The 15,909-nt window shown below is 30.1% G+C and overlaps 1 protein-coding gene across 1 annotated transcript; it reads right to left on the bottom strand.

Moving 5' to 3' along the window:
* On the bottom strand, positions 4,725–14,481 carry LOC109363458 (MLO-like protein 6). The gene is made up of 15 exons (XM_019609723.1): positions 14,218–14,481; positions 13,969–14,026; positions 13,615–13,859; positions 11,559–11,675; positions 11,263–11,323; positions 11,067–11,155; positions 8,738–8,812; positions 8,082–8,176; positions 7,929–7,978; positions 7,529–7,569; positions 7,239–7,412; positions 6,520–6,555; positions 6,170–6,237; positions 6,044–6,104; positions 4,725–5,360 (listed from the first exon to the last, which is right to left on the bottom strand). The coding sequence occupies exons 1-15, from the start codon at positions 14,338–14,340 to the stop codon at positions 4,860–4,862; spliced, it is 1,794 nt and encodes a 597-aa protein (XP_019465268.1). The 5' UTR covers positions 14,341–14,481; the 3' UTR covers positions 4,725–4,859.

Here is a 15,909-nt window from a genome sequence, read left to right as displayed (position 1 = left end):
ACACTTGGAAGGAAATAGGGGATGGTTCTCAAAGTCTCTTTTGGACTGATATTTGGGTGGGTCAACAAAGTTTCAAAGTGTTTTTTCCTAGATGATTTGGTTTAGCCTTAAACAAGAGGTCTAAAGTGGCAGAGTGTGGTATGTGGATTGATGAGGAGTGGATTTAGGAGATAAAGTGACGTCAAAAATTGTTTGATAGAGAAGAGAGCTTGACAAGTAACTTGTATGATTTGATTCGCCATCATTATTGTAAGCAGGATAGTGTTGAAAGTGGAAATGAGGTCTTCATGTATCTAGGACCTACAAGGTAAATTCGACTTATCTCTCTCAAGTTCAGCCAACTTCTCTTCCTATAGGTAACACTCTTCTTAAGTCTTGGATTAATTGTGTTCCTTCAAAAATTTGTTGTTTTGTTTGGAAACTTCTTAGACATAGAATTCCTACAAGAATACAGTTGTTCAAAAGATAAGTCATCCTCAATAGTGAAGATTTGAAGTGTGTTTTTTGCAATATTTGTGATGAGTCAATCGACTATCTCTTTTTATCTTGTGAGTTTGCCTCTTCTCTTTGTAAAGGAGTTTATCTGTGGCAGCAGGTTAATAAGCCGAACCCTACATCAGTTGTTGAAGCCTTGACTTTGCATGATGCTCTTAGACTTAGTTCTAAAGGTGTCGAGTTCTGGAGGATGATTTGGTTTTCTGTGGTATGGTCTATGTGGATCATGAGAAATGGTGCAATATTCTCAAATAAACCAGTGAGTTTTATGCATATTTAATGGACTTGATTCAAGTCAGATCTTGTTTATGGTTTCAATCAAAAGTTACTCCAACCTCTCTTGTTTTTGCTAATTGATGTAATGATCCAATAGCTTGTATTTCTTTGTTATCTAATTAGTTCTTCTTTGCTCTTCTTTCTTGTATCAGGTTAGCACCCCTTCTGCTTCTTTAATACAAATTTGCTTATAAAAAAATTAAAATGTTCTATTTTATTACATTTTGCTTTTAAATTTTTTATTTTATCTACATGTTAATATATAATTAGTTTGAGACAGAGAATAAGATATTATTGAGGACAGACAATCACCATTCTTGTCTCTGATCTAATTTCATGTCTCGGATCAATCATACATTATCATACAAATAAAAAACACTTAAAAATTAAAAAAGTAATATTTAGATTAATTCAAAATAGTGAATTAGATATTATTCGAAACATGTGATTTCTATGTATACTTTTGTGAGTTTGTCTCCCTTCTCATCTATTTGCTTGACTGGTTGGTTATTCAAACGTGACAATTGCAAATACCCCGCAAATATCGGACGTTCTCAACAACCAGTTCTATATATTTACTATTGCATGTGAGCTAAATTATTTCTATTCTGAGAGCATCAAAAATAAAATTCTCCTCAAATCTCAACTTTGCTTTGCCTTTTCGCAAATTTACATTCAAGCCACAAAGTTATTTACCCATTTCAAAATTGTTAGCCATTTTAAAGGGATTTCAATAAATGTAACTATTTTCTTTATTTTTCAAAAGGATATTATAACATTATAATTCTATCCTCCTATGTTTCATTAAAAGTTCATAAAACTATCGCTTCACATTAATAAAAAATAAATAAATGAGACATAAAAAAATATATTGTGGCAAAAAAATTAAAAATATTTAATTGTGTCCTTTAAATTATAATAAGAATAGATGCCAATATTTTATTAGACTGGGGAGCATAAGTAGTGTGATTGAAAAATGATCATTTTCAGTATATGATAGGTATTGTGGAATGACTCAGATCTCTAGATAACAACAATGTAAGTTATGAGCTCGAACTGATATAAATGGGTTGGGGTCTCTAATAATATATAGTGGTAGCCGCTCAACGCTCATAAGGATATAGACACAATTGACCGAACCTCGTTACCAAATCTCTTGTATTATTCTATTGTCTCTGAACTCTTTACTATTTGATTGTTCTATTGTTCCCAACAAGTGGTATCAGAGCCGATGGTTCGACGGCTTAACGGAGTATTGAAGCGACAAGTGGTCGGTAGATCCATGAGGGATCCTTGTGTCGAAAATCTTCCTGACGAGAGGTCAAGGCAGTGCGTTGATGAAAGGATAAGTCAGCGGCAGTGCAAGTAGATAGAGAGTTGAGCTCTAGTGTATCCAATACTCGAAAGAGAACTCACACTTGAGGGGGAAGATGTTGGGTATTCCAAGTGTGAATAAAGAAGTCGCACATTGAGCAAAAATGGAGTAGTTAAAAAACATATAAGTGGATGGACCGATAGACCTAATGTCTTAAGGTTTTGGGTTAAGATGTGTATTAAGTCCACTTATATGTATCTTTCACTTAACCCATAGAGGAATGTTATAGCCAATGAATGAAAATATCACAACAATAGGTAAGTTCTTTAATAATAAAAAATCCAACATGTAATGACAAATTTATCATTGAAACTAAAATGAATTTAAAACACTTACCTCTACAAGAAAGAATTCCTATTCAGTTTGATTGTCTTAAATATAATTAAGATTTGAGGATTAAATCTTATGTATGAAAAAATAAGTTATATCTGAGTGGATCCTAATGAGACATGTTACCATTTCCAATTCAACTTCTTGCTATTAATTAATGGTCTCAAACCAAAAGAAAAAAATTAACAAGTAGACGCCCTGCTATTAAAAACAGGTTAAATGGATGCTTACATGGTCATCATCTATTTAATAAAGAATTAACAATTTAACATAACTTTTCTTCCACGTAGGTTTGATTTGACAGAAATTTATTCTACCATATCTTTTCACATTACTCCCTTCATTCCATTTATCTTTCCCTCATTTTTCCAATATGGTAACAAAAATAAAAATAAGTTTATTAAAAAATCCAATACACATTTATATTTTATTTTTGTTCAAAGTAATTTCGAATATGGATTTAAGTAAGTTCACTATAGTCAAATTATATCAATATTTACATCATTTAATAATTTTACTATGTGTTTAATCTTAAATATGAAAAGAGATTGAAGAAGTGGAAAGTAGTAAGTAACTTTTAATAAAAAAAACATAGCGGATTTATAAAAAAAAGAGTAGCGAAACGTGCTTTCATATGGTTGGTTTTAATCCATGATTCTTGATACTCATATTTTATTAAATTAATTAATTATGTGAATGTGTTTAATTCTCAATCAATGAATATCTAGGAGATATGAAGAAAATAATTACTAAAGAAAAATAATTGTGATGCGTGAATAAATTATCTCCCCTTACGATAAAATAAATTATATTATTCGATTAGTAAAATTATGACACGTGTTCTATAAAAATATTTTCAAAAATTAGAAAAAATATAACATATATCATCATTTTATTGACAGAAAAAGATAACTTATATTTTAGTATGATGTGAAACATTATTCTTCTATCATATTATAAGCTAGTTGCCTAGTTGCTATAACTAAGCCCATGCACATGACGTGACATAAGAACTGCCCTTCAAAATGGACGAGCGCTTAATATAATCATACCTCTAACAAAGCCCTTAAAATAATCAACTCTTCATTAATGAATTGCAATTAGCGTAAGCAAGGGCCATCTAAGTCCAACATATCTTCAATAATCAAATTCTTAATATATGTATTTACGCAGTTAAAGTACTTTAAATGATAGAGATATGCATGTGTGATTGATTTAAGAGTCACCAATAATGGTGCTAGACACCTATAGTATTTAGTCACAAGATTGCTTTGAAGAAATAGCAATATATATTGTATTGAACTACTTTTGGCCTTAGTGTTCGTATCTACCACTCAAGGGACACGAATGCGATTGTTATTTATTAAAAGAATAACATTGTGCACCTCAATTCAATAAAGATCTAAAAAATTTCAATTCCATACTTTTTTTAATATGCAAATTATAGTTCCCTACTTATCATGGGAAATATATATTGAAAGAGTTTGCAATTTTGAAGTATAGCATATGGGAAGTTTTACGTTCTTAACCTTCATCCAACAGTTTGTAAAGCATGACCGATGAATGGATTAGATTTTTCTCATTTATCTATTAAAATTATGACACGTGTTATATTCAATGATATAACTATTAATTTCTACGTGAGAAAGAAAGACATTTTCAATAGTGGTCTACAACGCCCATTTGTGGCCCAAATTTACACTAATAAATGGCATATGGGCCTTTAGATTTATAGACCCTCAAGTTTGATTACTCCCTAAGCTCACTTGAAGATGTAACAAGGACCCCCGAATGATGGAAATACAAGTATTTGTTTCTCTTTTATAATTTTATGATAAATAGAAGAATAAATGTGTTATTACATTTTTTTGTATATTATTTTGTGATACTTACCTCTCCATTAATGAAGAAGATTCTTACTTCAGAAAAGGTGTAGGGTCAAATCAAGAGAAGTGTGATTCTGGGGACATCTCTAATTCATGAGTTATATCCTTAATAATTATAAGTATATATATTATGAAAAACAAATGATTAATATTTTGGGGCATATAAAATTCACATTGATCTTAAATCTATATCATCACACCAACGTATGTTAATTAAAAAGGTTTAGATCAACTAAGCACAACCTTCATGTCAGAATTCGTGTATAGTGGAAAAATATTATTGGGATCTACTTGAGTTTAGTGGCTCGCAAAAAATCCATATTATCACTACTTAAATAATAAGCATGGGCATGCATACACTTCGTCTCAACCAAAATCCGTAGTATATGACCAAGAAAAAAACGAATGCTATTGCTTTATAAACATAATCAAGAATAATTTTACACAAACGAAACACATAAATAAAAAATTATGATCTAGGGCAGTATTAATTAACATCATCTACCTAGTTTGCTAGTATTTTGTGCACTTGATTGTGTAGTTCCTTTATCGAATGAAAACTCCTTGCTATGATGTGCAATAACAATCTCATGTTGTGTGGTAGTGGGGTTTACTTCATTAATATGTTGGTCCATTTCAATTTCATGGTGATTAGTTGAAGTAGTAGTAGTAGTAGAAGGAGTTGGATCAAAAAAATAATCAACCTTAGCCTTTTTATTCTTGTGGTGGTAAGAGTAGGAAGTAGAAGGAGAATCTTCTATTTCAATGGATCTTCTTGGAGAGGCATAATAAGAGCTATCTATTTGGGAACGATAGTGGCTTAAAAGATGGGTAGGGGACATAGAATGAGTTGGGGTTGTAGCCCTACTTGATATTGGGGTCATTGATAATGAACCATTTCGGTTCTGTTTTTTGTGTTTCTTTGCTCTATGGTGCCAATTTCGTAGGGCCATGGCTATCCTTTCGTTGAATATAGATGCCTTCATGCTTGAACCCATCTGTTTTCAAATATCATAATCAGTTTATTTATTTCATCTTGGATTCATTAGTTAATTCTTAAAATGTGTTTGCAAAGCACTATGTTAGGAAACACAATATAATTTATAAAAAAACACAAAATAATAAACAAATTCAATTCAAGTAGGTCAACATGCATGTTATCAAGAATGACCAACATGGATGTTTCTTTAATTTAGTTTTCCAAAGAAAATGACTACTAAATAAATATCTAAAAGTTAAGATGGTGAGCACAAAGTGTAAAATTAACATACTTCAAGAAAGATTTACATAACTTTCAAATAGGTTTCTAGAAAAACTCATTTTAAAAAGTCGAGTAAATGGTTGGATCATGACATTTAACATTGTACATTTTTTCTCTTAAAGAAATTGAAGTTTTTTACTAAGTTAAACTTTAAACATTTAAAAAAAAGTATGTGTTTGTTTGTGAATTAACATGGAGTTGAATTTCAAAAAAAATTAAAAGAAAAATGCATGTCTAAATTAAGCAACTTTTAAATTGTTGATTTTTTGATTTAGTCTAGTGTAATTCGGTTCTAGCCAAAACCTTATAATTACGTGATAGATTAAATTTCAGAAAATAAAAATAATAATAAAAGTTGTATGACTTGAACTAAATCACGTGTGTCATCACCTAATACCAATAAATATAAAAAATTGATACCTGTGTGACAAGAGCATAGAGAGGAAGTGTAACGTAGCTGCATAGAATTTGAATGAGGACCCTGACCAAATCATATATGTTAATTTTTTGCTATGTAAGGGTGAAGAAAGAATGGAAAATACTCACCCCATTGAGATTCTAATCACCACATCCTCTGTATGCGAATGGTAGCAGGATTTAATCCCAAATTCAAACTATAGTGGGAAAAAATAGATATCAAAATAAGCTTCATCTAAACAAAATAATCAAGTATAAAACAATAGACTTTTTTATAAGCAAAAGTATTATAAAACGGACAAAAGATTGTCTACCCAAGTATAAAACAATAGAGTACATAGATTCATGCACTTAGAGAGAACACATTAAAAATGCAGTAGCCGTATTTACTGAGACAATAAATGCAAATCCTATTTTTCTAGTTTATATTAAATTAATTTCAATTAGAAAGAAAAAAAAATTCATTTTGGACGTCTTACCGAAGTCCATGCAAAGAACGCAAGCTGGAATGCATTCTGTTCAAGATAAGAAGCAAGACTTTGATCACTAATCCAGAGAAATAAAAACAACTTGGATGTTTATAGTGATAAATTATTATATATAGTAATGAACTAATGACCCAACCATATATAATAAATTAGTGATTTGAGATTAAATAAATATATTCACAATTAATGGTATGGATATGATTGACTTGATCATAACCAATTGTTTTTAAAGATGAAATTAAATAATGACAAACAAAAAATGTGATTAAAGTAATTATACTTAATATATAATAATGATAAGTTGTAAGTACAACCATATATAATACACAAAAATATATGCACTGAACCTATAGTTTTATATATTGTTAGTACAATATTTATTATTCATTTTTAATTATTATTATCTTTCTAAAAATATTACTAATGAATGGTGAATGATTGATTGTATATAATTTTTAAATTGATAATGCATAAATATATTCATATATAATTAATTAAAGAGTAAAAAATATTTACATTCAGTTAATGATATGGATTTTGGAGTACTTATGTACTCCTTGCAATAAAATCTTTGGTCAAACAATAAAAGAAGGAAACATGACTTATTAATACTTATTATATAGTAATTTTTCTGCAAAAGTCATTATCATCTCTACCTTAGATATTATTTAGTTGTTACAGTTGTTTAGGAAAAGTAGCCTATGATGTACCTGAAAGAGAACAAAATTGATGAGGTGAAGAATAAGACTAGGTCGGTTAAACCAAAAGAGGTGATCCCCAAGTTGCACCAATGGCATACCCTTCAGGACCTCTCCTCTTTGTTGAATACTAAGAGCCATCTTCGTTATGATCACTTGAAGCTTGGTTCCAACTAATAAGATTATCTGCATTTTGTGTGGACATTATAATTAAGTAAATTATATTAACATGAATATCATTATCCAACACTATATATTAATATATTTGTACCCAAAATAATATAGGTGTTGCATGTACTTACAATCAAAGGGATAAATGGAAGCCATAAATAACTGTACCAGCCTGTCCATGCAAAATAATAAAATACACATAGATGTGAGTATTTATTTATACAGATAATATATGATGGGTCAAATAATTCGGCAGCAGTAAACTAACGGTGGTGGATAGAACAAGCTGGTCCCATTGCTTGGAAAAGTTCTTTCCTAATTTGAAAAAAAGTTATTTCTCAAAGGATTGGAGATATTACTAGGTCCCATTATTAATTTAACGGTACAAGATCTTTTTTTGAAGAACAATTCTTAGAAGGTACAGGAAATGGAAGTTTGACTAGTTTCATATTTTAATGAATTATATTCCACGTTTATATGTAAAAATAAATAAATCAGCAACAAATTAGAATGAGATGAATATTTGCTTACCATGAGTGTTGAAGAGGAGAAACATGACTGCGAAGAACCAGAATAGAGGACTGGGAAATTAGAAACAAAGCAAATACATTATAAAAAGAATTAAACGTCAAATTATGTCTCTGGAGAAAATAATTAAAATGAAATGGATATAATGCACCAAACCTAATTCCTACTACAACTTTGAAATCCTCTTCCAACGATCTTTTTATATATTTACGAAAATCGAACTTCTGTTGACTTTGTGGAGCCAAATGTGCCTGAAATCAATCAATATGTCCAAGTCATTCATTCACTTCCTTGCATGTAATCTAGTGGTGTTAGAACCGGACCGAACAGTCCGACCGGTTTGACTGCTGACCGGATTTGAAAACGGCTCTGGTTTGCCATCTTAACTGAATGAGAGTTGGACCACTTTGAACTGGAAAAAATCCGGTCCTACCATGTTAATCCCAGTTAAACCGGATTAACCTGGGAAGTAAACCAGACGACTCACTTAAAAATAAAAAAATGGGATAATATTCTAATATTTTGTTTTACTACGGTCTAAAAAAAATAAGGAGGTATTATTTCAATATAATTATATATAATTATTAATTAGGTACGAAATCACCCGGACGGTTTAACCGTTTAAACCGGTTAAACCTAATAGAAACATCTGCCGGTTTAACATCCGACCCGGATTTCACAACACTGATAATCTCTATAGCATAATGAGTTTGTAGTTGAAACAAATATTAAAGAATTCCAAATACCATTTAATGTTTATTTACTAATGAAAAGAGCAAGTGAAATTAGTAAGAAAGGAAGACATTATTTACCGTGATAAATCCATGTCTCAAGGTCAAGTAATCCACTTTAGGCACTGACCGCACAAATTGCCTGAAGAAACAAACCTGCAATCAGGGAAAGATAAAGAAACAAGTTCGGTAAAGTAACATTGTATTACATGTGTAAAGTTGAAGTTACTACAACTAATATTAAGACATGAGAAATGAAGAATAATTACACAAATTTAAGAGATTAATGTGACCTATGACATAAGCAACAACAGGTTCATACCTAAATACATAATCCCATATTAAGAATAAAGGTATTTTTGAGAACCAACTGTTTCAACTAGATGAAATGATGAAATTTATTTTACTACATTCTTGAAGTCTCATCAATGATTGTTTCTCTTTCTTTTCTTATTCTCTAGTTGAATGGATGATAAATTCTTCAAAATGTCTTTTTTTTTGTTAATTTTAAATATTTAGTGGATAAAAGTATCACTTGTTTTGTTAAAATAGTTGAGCATTTGTTAGTTGGTTAGTTAGTTTAGTTAGGATAGTTAGTTTTTCTATCATTTATATAAAGGATTGAATGTAATTATGTTTTCAATCTATTCAATATTCAATAAATAATATTCTCATCTTTCTTGATTCATCAAGAAATCTTTTTCATGTCTCTTACCATTTTACCATGGTATCAAAGCAATAATTATTGTTGTGATCACTTCCGCTTATGCTTTTATCGTTCCAAGATTCAAGAAAGAATCATCATCATGCATCAATCATCAAAGTCAGAAGAAGTTGGAGTTTGATCAAGGGAAATTCATCTATCATATTCAGAACCCTCAAACAAAGAACTCTTTGATTCTTTCTTCCTTTGTGTTTTCTTCTTCCTTGATCTATTGGAGGTTAAATTCTCATCATATATTGAAGAATGCTCAATCAAGTTTATATCATCAAGAGTTAATAAGTAAGAGGACTATCAAGACTCATTCAAGAACTTCATCAAGAAATAAAGTGCAACTCTTTTATTACTTCTAGCACTCGAATAACATCCATTGCAACTTAATAAAGAAGTCTTCATCTCTGGAATCATGTTTAGGTCCTATACACAAAGTGTCTATATCTGGTCCAGGGCCATGCATATATGATCCAAAAGTGAAAATCTTGGCATTTGCTTCGTGCACCCGATGTTCATTGAGTCCTTTAACCCGACTAATGGTTTTGATTTGTCAGAAAAGTCTTGGCTTTGGTGCACATACGTTCTTTTCATATTCTTTATCATTTGCCCCATATTATGTTTTTTTTTCTTTACTACTCTATTTTCTTTACACCTCTCTCATTAAACACATAATACTATAGTGTGTATTTTACATCATTGAAGCAGTATATTAGGATCGAGATTCAGATCCATTTTTCTCTCTTTCATCCATTATGGTTGGTTTGGTTGGTTAAGCTTCTGTCGAAATAGATGGTTAAGCTTTGGATGAAGTTGCTTCTGCCCTATAGTGGTTAAGCATCAATATTGCTTCACGTTTAGATTTCAAGACTGGGAGACGAAGATTCGCTCACCATCAAGAGGAGGTATTAGAGTATATCATTGTGTTCAACACAATTATTTCAAGCTTGGAATGCTTAATACATTCCAGCTTGCGGGGGAATGTTAAAATAGTTGAGCATTTGTTAATTGGTTAGTTAGTTTAGTTAGGATAATTAGTTTTTCTATCCTTTATATAAAGGATTCAATGTAATTATGTTTTCAATCTATTCAATATTCAATAAATAATATTCTCATCTTTCTTGATTCATCAAGAAATCTTTTTCATGTCTCTTACCATTTTAACATGTTTTCCTAATTTTCTTTATCTCTATATTAATATATTGCTGACTAAAAAAAATTAAATTATGAGTTCTAAACAATTTTAGCGTCGTTTTATAATTCTGGTGAGCCCATTAACAAAATTCCAGAGTCATTTTGACAATTGAGAATGTCTTTAATACATATGCATCAATGTTTGGAAATACTCATGTATAATGTTAGGCAAAACTTCTCTTCTAAAATAAATTATGTTTTTAAGTTGATCTATAAGTTTTTTTAATAAGTCTTTGAGTTGTTTTCTGTTCTTGAATTGATATTATAATTTATCTTATTATTTAAAAATAATTTTTAATGTTACAATTTAAAAAATATGATGATTTTATTTGAATATTTTCTTTTCTATCTCCAGTATCACAAAAATTGTAAATTTTGATTACAAATTGTAGGAGCTGTAAAAATTTTGTCAAATAGGACCAAGTAAAACAAAAAAAAAATCAGTATCGAATAGAAAATAAGAAATAACTTACACCTCAGTAATAATAACAAGGAGTGACTTACAATCCAAATGAGAAGAGGATTTTTGGTCCAGAAACTCAAGTGTCTTCTCCCAAACGATGTGTCCCTTGCAAATCTGAATCTCTCAGGATCTGTGATATATACAAAAGCTCGCAGTGGATACATAATTTGATTTATGTGAATATAAATATAGTACTTGTATACCTTATATTTATTCACACACATATAAACGACTAACCATGTGAAAATTGGTACTCAAGTGTCTTAGTTTCCTCTTCCCATTGCTTCCACCTCCTCATCTATTAAGATGTAATTCAATCAAGTAAGTAATTCCATAAAATATTTATAGAGAAACTGAAACATAAAAAAAAAAATTGATCGGTAATTGTTAATATTTTATTGTGGGTGAGGCTCGATCCCACAACCTCCTGCATCATATTTTTTAAATTATTCATCTTCACCATTACATTATCTTATGACTCCCTATAAACATAAGAAAATTGGAACAAGAAAATTGGAATCTGTGTCATTTACCTTTGCTCTTCCAAGAGTCAAAGTGAGAATGCAGTAAAGGACGTGAAAACCAGCCAGCACGAAGATAAATCTATGGAGTTGATGAATACCATCCGTTGACACAAACGGGACTTTACCCTGCACATTTAATTTCTATATCATGAAATAAACACATTTCATTTAACCATACTTAATTAATTAACTTTCTGGTCGTTTACATTAAAACAAACTATACTCAATTAATTAATTAACATTAAATCATTTACATCAATTCAAATGTACCGAGAATCATTTACATTAAAACAAACTAAAGTTTGCAATCTTAATCATAACATTGTACTGAATTCAAACACTTATTGGAGAAAAGTGCATAGAGTTGAGTTTTATTAGTTCCATCGTTCACATCAAGTCCCTTTTCTTCGCGACTTTTTTGGCAACTTGTAGAAACACCAACTTTTCAACTCAAATTAATTTTGTTCAATTTGTTCGTAACAAAAGCTTAAAATTTTCAACTCATTATTTTGTATAGATAAAGACTTGGGCGAGAGTTCAAGTCATTAATGCTGTATTGTATAGTCCAACTCGGGCCACTCCTAGTTATAGACAAAATAAAGTTTCAGCTGCTAATGTAAACAAAGAATAAATAACTATTTGTAAGATGCAGATTAATACAGACCATTGTTTTAATATTCGAATTTTCTAATCCTACAGTATACTCGACCTTGGCAGTAATAGTAATACATAATTTCTAAAACTTTTTTTTTATGTTTTGAGTCCATCGCATTTTGTCATTACTTACGTACAGAGAAGACTGCAGTAAGAGTACGTATCACTAAAATTATGAATATCGTAAATCTAATACTTATCTAGAAATATATATCTTTCTTTGTTATTAGTCAACTCATAATTAAGTATCTATAATTTGAATATGTCAACATTACATTTTACAGATGAGTTTTGGCTGTTCTATCACAAAATTGTGCAAGTGGTCAGAAAATTATTTATTTATTACATTTTTACAGCACGTGACGTACATTCTACCAAATAAGTCATTCTCTTTTTCATAAATATAATATGTATTCACTAAAAAATACCGCAATAGTTTGGCTAAAAATGTTTTAAAAAATGTAAAAATGCATATTTTTATTTGTCATTTTCTGTGGCTAAATTTCTCTCTCTATATATAGAAGCCAAAACATATTCTGTAACAAAAAATCCCTTATAGTGGTTCCATCCGGATGAGCAAAATTACTTCATGTTGATAGATGATATCTATGATTTAAATGGAAAAAAACTTCCCTTTTATCCATTTGCATATATTACTATTTATTATGAGAGTTAAAAGCTAACGGAGTCAGGTGATTAGAATGAAATATTTAAGGAATGAAATGATAACGAGGTTGATGGTTCAAGTCTTACTTACTACATATATTAATATACTAAAATTTGTTTCTATAAAAAATATATTACTGCTTTTTATTATTATTCTCATAATAATAATATTTTAACATTTATGTAATGTTGATCTTAGTTTTTTACACTAAATATATCATAAATAATTTATATGTATTACTATTACTTTTATTTAAAAAATGAACAATAATTAAATAATGTTTATATAATAGTGTAAAAACTCATATTATGAGGCACTCGAAATTAATAAACCAAATGGAAAATGGTGTGATAGCTATGATAGAGAGTAGAAAAATTGTGAAGGGAATATGTTAAATTTATATGAGAAAAGAGCAATACACGCACACTTATACACACATTCTTGAACACAATGCATTATTGGACCGAAGATTTTATTTGAAACACACTCAATTTCATGAGTGTGTTGTTCATTTAATGAGGTTAATTGTTTATTGAGGAAAAGATGTGTGTATAAGTTTTATTTATTGTCACTCAATTATTTATCATTGATATTTAATGATTATTAATTTTTTAATTAAAGTAATTCAAATAAATGAGGATTATATAGTATTTATATATAAATCTTTACAACAATGTATCCACCATTGTTTATTACATGTGCAGAATATGGAAGATGAAGGCAATAAGATTATATCATACTCACCTTTCCACATTTATCGCTTCCTCCTCCCGCTAAAACTCGTCGTGGATTTTCACTCTCCAAACCAAAGAACAACGTCGTCGCTATTAATCTCCGTTGATTAGTTTCGTTTTTTGATGAACTCGTGTGGTCCTCTTTATCGCTACATGGATGCCATGTACGCGCAACTTTTTCTGATATACATATCTTTGATATTAGACTTTGTCCTATTGTTAGGAGCAACGATATGAAACCTAACAACATAAGCTCTGCACGCAACAACCCAATAATTAAGTCACATTAATTTTACCTTAAGTTTTCGCATGCATGATTATGAAGCTTTCTTTCTCATCTGCATGGAAGACTAGAAACACAAACCTGATTTTATCTTTTCAAGTGACTCGTACAGAGATCTTTTGTTCTTCTTCGTCAACCACTGCCACCATATATGCACAAAATCATGGTTAACTTACACATATATGATAAAGATGAAGTTTTTTTAAGACAACCTAGGTGATCACACTTTATGTTCAACCTAGTACAAATATGAAAGCTTTTATTTGCTTTGAATTTAACATTATATTAACTAAATGGTAGCACAAGTATATACGATATATGTATATATACCTTTCCTATGAGATGAATGGTGTGCTCGATGGTTATAGAAATTGAAATCAAAACAAAACAAACAACTGCGACGGCCCAAGTAGGAGTTTGCTCTAAGTTTCTTCCTCCGATTCCTCCTGCCATATCTGCTATTCTTAATTTTACTTACAGCTAGTTACTACTCGTAATTTAAATGATGAAAGATATGATGTAAGTGTTAGGGAAGAGGAGAAACTACGCAAAATATTGAATAGAGAAGTTTGTTTGAGAGAGAGAAAGTGAACGATCTATGCAGCAGTTCCTATATTAATTCTGCTTCTAACATTGGGCACTTTAGTGCTTATTATACTCATTTTATAAAAAATTGAGGGATAAAATAAACAAAGAAGGTTTAAATTATCCGCAGTTTTGTTTGTATTTTTCTTCCAAGTCTTGAGTATTGACTTAGACGCGTATGTGAAGGGCTTAAATGCTATAATTAATGACAAATATGGAAAGACATATATTTTCCTGTTTTTAATAGTAATAGTGCAATTTTATTGTAATTAGAAGGGTAAATTTGTTATGAAAATTGTATTTTTTTTACTTTTTGATACATTTGTATCTCTATTAATGAGAAAGATATGACAATTCAAATACATAAAATTTCACTTGACTAAATCACCATAGATATAAAGGAGATATTTGTTTTGGTCTGAAGTCAGCGCATACGTATTAATTACAGCCTCTGCATTTGAATAATCATGTTAGTATTTACTTCAGTTAATTACTTCTCTTATGGTCTCCAAATTTTGCAGAATTATATTCCTATCATCTTTTCACATACACAAACTGAAGTGTCAAATGTACATCCCTCACCTGAGGAGCAAATATATGATTATATATTCCTTTTCACACAAAAAAACCGAAATATATAATCACATAATGTAATTTTAGTTTGCCAGCTAGTTGCTTAATTCTATATATGATAGAAGAAAAATAAAGTGGCATACAATGTCAAATACAATAATACACATACATTGATGTATAAATAAAACAACTGGTTTTAAATATGAAATTGTGAGGCAAATATTTTGTAGGAACCTGTTCCAGCTCATGTATTCCAACGGTTTCAACTGTCGAGTCTCACGTTGTACTTGTCACCTCGTATAACACCCCCAATCTCATGTTATTTCTTTTCCATGGATCTTCTTCCCACGTTACTTCCAGGTACATACCCACAACTTTTTCACCATCTTGTTGCTTATTCTGCATAATTTAATTATATTCCTCTCAACTTTTTCTTATATTTTAATGCAAAGTAATTGTTCGCTTAACAGGTAAAAGCGACAATTCAAAACCAAAATATCAACCCAAGGGTAAATCAAGCAACCAAAATGGTAACGGGGGAACCTGAAAGGTAAATTTTTTATATTCACCAATTTTCATATACTAGATCTTGTTTTTTGCATTCTCTGACTTGGTTTCAGACAAAACCGGGTTTTTGGCACCGCTAGGAGCACTAATATTCAGCAAAATATGTGTCTGACATGACTATTACCAAAACAAGAATTGTTGTTCCACATAGAAAACCACAATCTATTAGGGTACATCAACCTCCTTTTGATACTAGTACCAAAATCAAAAGCACTGATAAAAAATCACCAGAAAATGTTAGCACCAGAAGGAATAAGAATAGTGACACATTCCCACAAAGAGTGGTAGAAAATCTAA

The sequence above is a fragment of the Lupinus angustifolius genome, chromosome LG13 (genome assembly GCF_001865875.1).
Source record: "Lupinus angustifolius cultivar Tanjil chromosome LG13, LupAngTanjil_v1.0, whole genome shotgun sequence".
NCBI lineage: Eukaryota > Viridiplantae > Streptophyta > Magnoliopsida > Fabales > Fabaceae > Lupinus > Lupinus angustifolius.
Note: the sequence above shows the minus strand (reverse complement) of the source record. Positions and strands in the feature narration are given on the sequence as shown.

Coding starts and splice junctions, on each gene's coding strand:
- LOC109363458 (XM_019609723.1), bottom strand. CDS start 14,340: ATGGCAGGAGGAATCGGAGGAAGAAACTTAGAGCAAACTCCTACTTGG. Junction 7,979..8,081: donor AAAGTTGTAGTAGGAATTAG/GTTTGGTGCATT, acceptor CTAATTTCCCAG/TCCTCTATTCTGGTTCTTCG. Junction 7,413..7,528: donor TTCCATTTATCCCTTTGATT/GTAAGTACATGC, acceptor CACAAAATGCAG/ATAATCTTATTAGTTGGAAC.